The 4,423-nt window shown below is 36.7% G+C and overlaps 2 protein-coding genes across 2 annotated transcripts; both read right to left on the bottom strand.

Moving 5' to 3' along the window:
- Positions 1–1,471: 1,471 nt before the first annotated feature.
- JH06_5189 (hypothetical protein) lies at positions 1,472–2,311 on the bottom strand (the record flags this gene model as incomplete). The annotated part of the gene is made up of 1 exon (XM_014669615.1): positions 1,472–2,311. The coding sequence occupies one exon, from the start codon at positions 2,309–2,311 to the stop codon at positions 1,472–1,474; it is 840 nt and encodes a 279-aa protein (XP_014525101.1).
- A 227-nt stretch (positions 2,312–2,538) lies between these two features.
- On the bottom strand, positions 2,539–4,153 carry JH06_5190 (hypothetical protein; the record flags this gene model as incomplete). Its single annotated transcript, XM_014669616.1, has 4 exons — positions 2,539–2,645; positions 2,674–2,745; positions 2,774–2,893; positions 2,923–4,153. 4 exons carry the CDS (start codon positions 4,151–4,153, stop codon positions 2,539–2,541), a joined length of 1,530 nt encoding a protein of 509 aa, XP_014525102.1.
- Positions 4,154–4,423: the final 270 nt, after the last annotated feature.

The following is a 4,423-nucleotide window of genomic DNA, read 5'->3' on the forward strand; positions in this document are numbered from 1 at the left end:
CATCAATGAATAAACTGAAGAGTTAAGATAACAAATTGTTAATGAATTTGATGTTTGTTCAATATCAATAGAATGAATTGTATGAATTGACTTACTGATGTTTGCAGTTAGTTAGTTGGTGGATGATGAAGTGATGTTCCTTGTGTGATTGATAGTACAAACAAGAATATAACCTAGTATACTTTACAGCACGATTTTATAGATTGCTTGTGTTTATTCTTAAGATATATGCATTTCTGAAGGATAACTCCATTGAGGATATCAGCATCTAGAAAAGAGTCACTTGTCAATTCTACTTGTACAATCAAGCGTGGTTACATGATAGAATGACTCCTCTCCTAGTACAATGTTGTCAAGGATTGCATTTGGTACATCTAAGTCATATGATTAAATCGTCTTTACTTTCCACTAATACTGAACCAAAGTACTTGAAATTGTTTGCGTTCCCCCTTATCTCAGTAAGAGCTAGCAAATCTAAGAGTTCATGATCATCAGTGGCCCTTACTCTTCAGTACCAATGAATTCAGATAGATTGGTGTAGTCGTCTTACTAGAAATAGGGCCGTGATTGTTGCCATCTCCTTGAAAAGCAGAATTACCCAGAGTAACAGACTGAAGTTGCGGGAGATCTAACTTATTAGGATCTTTGCATACATACTCTCAATTTGAACAAGTCGACAATTTTGAAATGAGTAGTCGCCTATGAAAAGCGTCTGAAGTGAACAGAGATCTAGTTCTAATTCGACTATATCACAAACTTTTCAAGCTAAATGTCACATTTTTGGAAAAGCACAAAGATGCAACTGTAAGAGATTCTAGAGAAGGAAGACGATTCAGAACCAATTGTCCGTAATGACAAAAGGACTGACTTCCAATAGTAATCTCTCTTAGTTTCTTACAGCTTCTGATTAAACATTCCCCCTCTAACTCTATGTTACTCATGTCTCCATGTCTACAGGAAAGACACTTCTCTCCTATAATTACACCTTCCAGTTCATTCAATTCATCAATTACAAATCTACTTACACTTGTGAAGCATCCTTTCCTAATATCCAAATAAACCGTGTTTTGGAGATAGTTCTTGCCATCAAATGAGGTTATATTTGAGCTTAGATTATATCCTTCTGAAAAGACTTTGATGCCAAATATGCCATTAGTCCATTCTCCTTTCCTTACAATATCCTCATTCTCATCATATTCTTCTCCCATTCCATGTTTCAATCCATTCTTCCATTCTCCAATATATAATACGGAACCACTGTGGAATTCACTTCCATATCCTTCTCTCTTCCCTTTCTTCCATCCACCTACATACAATGCACTCTCTCCATCACTTCCATACTCACTTCCTTTTCCTTCTCGAATGAATCCTTTCATCATATCTCCTCCAAATCCTCCTTCATATACTCTCATTGCATTCTCATCATATTCAATCATGCATTTTCCTTTCCATTCTCTCAATACTCTCATCATTACTCCATTCTTGTATTCACATTCTCTAACCAATCTTCCTCCTTCATACTCAAAACACTTACCATTCTTTCATCATATTCACTCACACTCAACAATTCTTGTTTTTCATTTAATTCTTTATAGTATCCTTTCATTTCTTCCATTCGAGGATGAATCACATATCCATTCATCATATCTCCAAACCATACTCCTTCATACACCTTCTTTCCATTATCATCAAACAATCTCATCAATCCACCTGCAACGAATTCTCGAATCACTCGCTTCTTCATTCCCTTCTCATATACACATTCATTCTTAATGAATCCCATTACGAATTCATAGCAATGTCCATGCTTCAGCCTCAAATCTTTGTCATATTGTGATACACTTAACAACTCTCCTGTAGTACTGTACTCGTTGTAAAAACCTTTCATCTCTTTTCGTTCACTTACTGAGGAATACCGTCTGCCATCTTGATAGAATCCCATCCAAATAACTTCTTGTGATTCATTAAACTCTTTGAATATGCCAAACTCGACTCCATCCTTCAATTCTCCCCTCAATACGATTCTTCCATATTCACTTTTCCTTATCACCTCTCCATTGGCTAAATCATTTGCAAATTGCAGTTTCATAAATACTGTTCCATTATCTCTAAGAATAACAGCATTTCCTTCTTTCTTCCCATTCCTCATATTTACCTTCATCTTGTACCCAGAATATTGACCAGAATAGTGGATAACAACCGGTCCATCTCTAGAGTCTCCTCCATTGACACTATCTATACTCTTAACCGTGAAATCATGAAGATAAGAATGAATAGGGAACGAGTCAAAGGTGGTGATGTTTGAATTCATTATACGAAAGAAACGATCATTATTTGGGTCAGGTGCCATTAATAGCCCATTTTTTATCCCAATTTGTTAACTCTTTCCAAGTCTATTACTTCCTTTACTTATTGTAACACTATCTTTTGTTTGAAACAATCAGGAATGACATGTGTTGGACTAGAATTGATATCATTATGTGACTTAAACAAGATACTGACTTCCTTTCGTCACAATGCGACCAAAACAACCAGAATCTATAATGAACAGGTACTAAAAACACAACTAGATGGCTGGAAACAGTATACATTGGAGAAGGCATTTTCTCCTAATTGTACTTCACTTTTAGCCATTTTGGGTGTATCTACTCATAATCATGTATTCACTTATACTTGTAACTATAACTGTACCAAAGTAGCAGAGATTATCTCCCTCACCTCCAATATGTTTCAGAGAAGGAAGATCTATGTCAGATTTTCTTCAGAGTCTTACTAATGAGGGACAATTGATTCTTGTACATAAATGGTTCCTCGTTGCTCTGTTTTCGATCGTCACTTCCATCTCCATTTAATGCAAATCTGCCCAAATCTATAGACTGTAGTTTTTTTAAGTCTAGATAGAATTCATTCTTATTTGCCAACTCAATATAGAGACTTCATGTATATTTGAGGCCGTATCTGAACCAATAACGATACTTTCTAATTCCTTCAAGCCTTCAATAGTTATGATTGTTGTGCTTTGAAAGCATTCATCTCCAATATCTATTCTCCTCAAATTAGGTAGATGTTGAATCCTGATTATGGTAAAAGTCGCTTCATTATAACTCTTTGATGGTATGATCAATTCTTCAAGATCTAATGACATATCTGTAGATTGATCATCACTGAAGGAGATAATGCTTTCCTTTTCCTCTGATTCATCATCTTCTGATTCAGTGACTGGAACAGTAGCTGTATCTTGAACCCCTTCAGAAACGGATCTTTGTGGTTCTTCTGTTGTCGAGACGATGAAGCTCTCCTCTCCAATTGCCGAGCTTATCGTAGAGACAGGTGAACTGGGTGCTGAAAGAATAGGATCGATGGAATCCATTGATTTGCTCAGGACTTGTGTTTCTTCTATTCTCGTTTGGTAATGTTCTTCAGTTCCTTTCTTTTCGCTTCTCGCTTCATCAATTTGATTTGCTACAGCTTGTGGGTTCTCGTTATTTACTACCGTCTGATGATCAGAATCACTCTTGATATCTTCAATCCCGACAACTTTCAACGCTTCGTATACAGCGACATGCTCCCCATTGACAATCTCTCTTGCCGACTCTTCGCTTTCTCCGTGACTATACCAGCCATTGTTGAGTTCAATTCGTTTATCTACTTCTTCGGCTCCTTTGTTCCATTCACTTTCTGCAATGCATATACCACTACGCAGGTCATATATACGTCCAAACCCATGTCGTTTGAGTTGATTCTCTTCTTCACTATATTCATACCCACCCCTATACACAGGTTGATGATGTAATACATCAATATTCCTCTCCTCATTCAATCCGCCATATTCAATCATCACATATTCATCTAATACGCGCTGATGAAGATGGATTAGCAAATCCTTATGCCATTCTCCACAAAAAGAAATAACCCCGTTCTCGTACTCGACACCATAACCTTCTCTCTGCAATTCTTCGTTGTAATCTCCACGATAAGCCAATTGATTCGTTTCAGTATTCACAATCACCAGCAAGCGTTTAGCACTTCCATTTTCTATCCATCGGAATTCTTTTCCATCCAGATATTTCCAAAAGGAGACACCCACTACACATCCAGCATCATAAACGAACACCTTTCCTTTTGGTACTCCCTTTTCCATTCTCCAAGACATTCTCAATATTCCATCATCAAATAACTGGGCTAGACCATCATATACTCCATTCACCAATTCAAAGATGCAATATTCGTTAACAAAATCTTTAGGATATTCCACAACTGCTACAGTTCTATCACCAATTCGACGTCTTGTTACTTCACTTGAAAGGATCCCATTCAACAAGGACAAACAATGATGCAGCGAGTCTACTATGACTACAAAACAATCAGTAAGTCAATTCATACAATTCATTCTATTGATATTGAACAAACATCAAATTCATTA

The sequence above is a fragment of the Blastocystis sp. subtype 4 genome (genome assembly GCF_000743755.1).
Source record: "Blastocystis sp. subtype 4 strain WR1 chromosome Unknown seqid_0463, whole genome shotgun sequence".
Lineage (NCBI taxonomy): Eukaryota > Bigyra > Opalinata > Blastocystidae > Blastocystis > Blastocystis sp. subtype 4.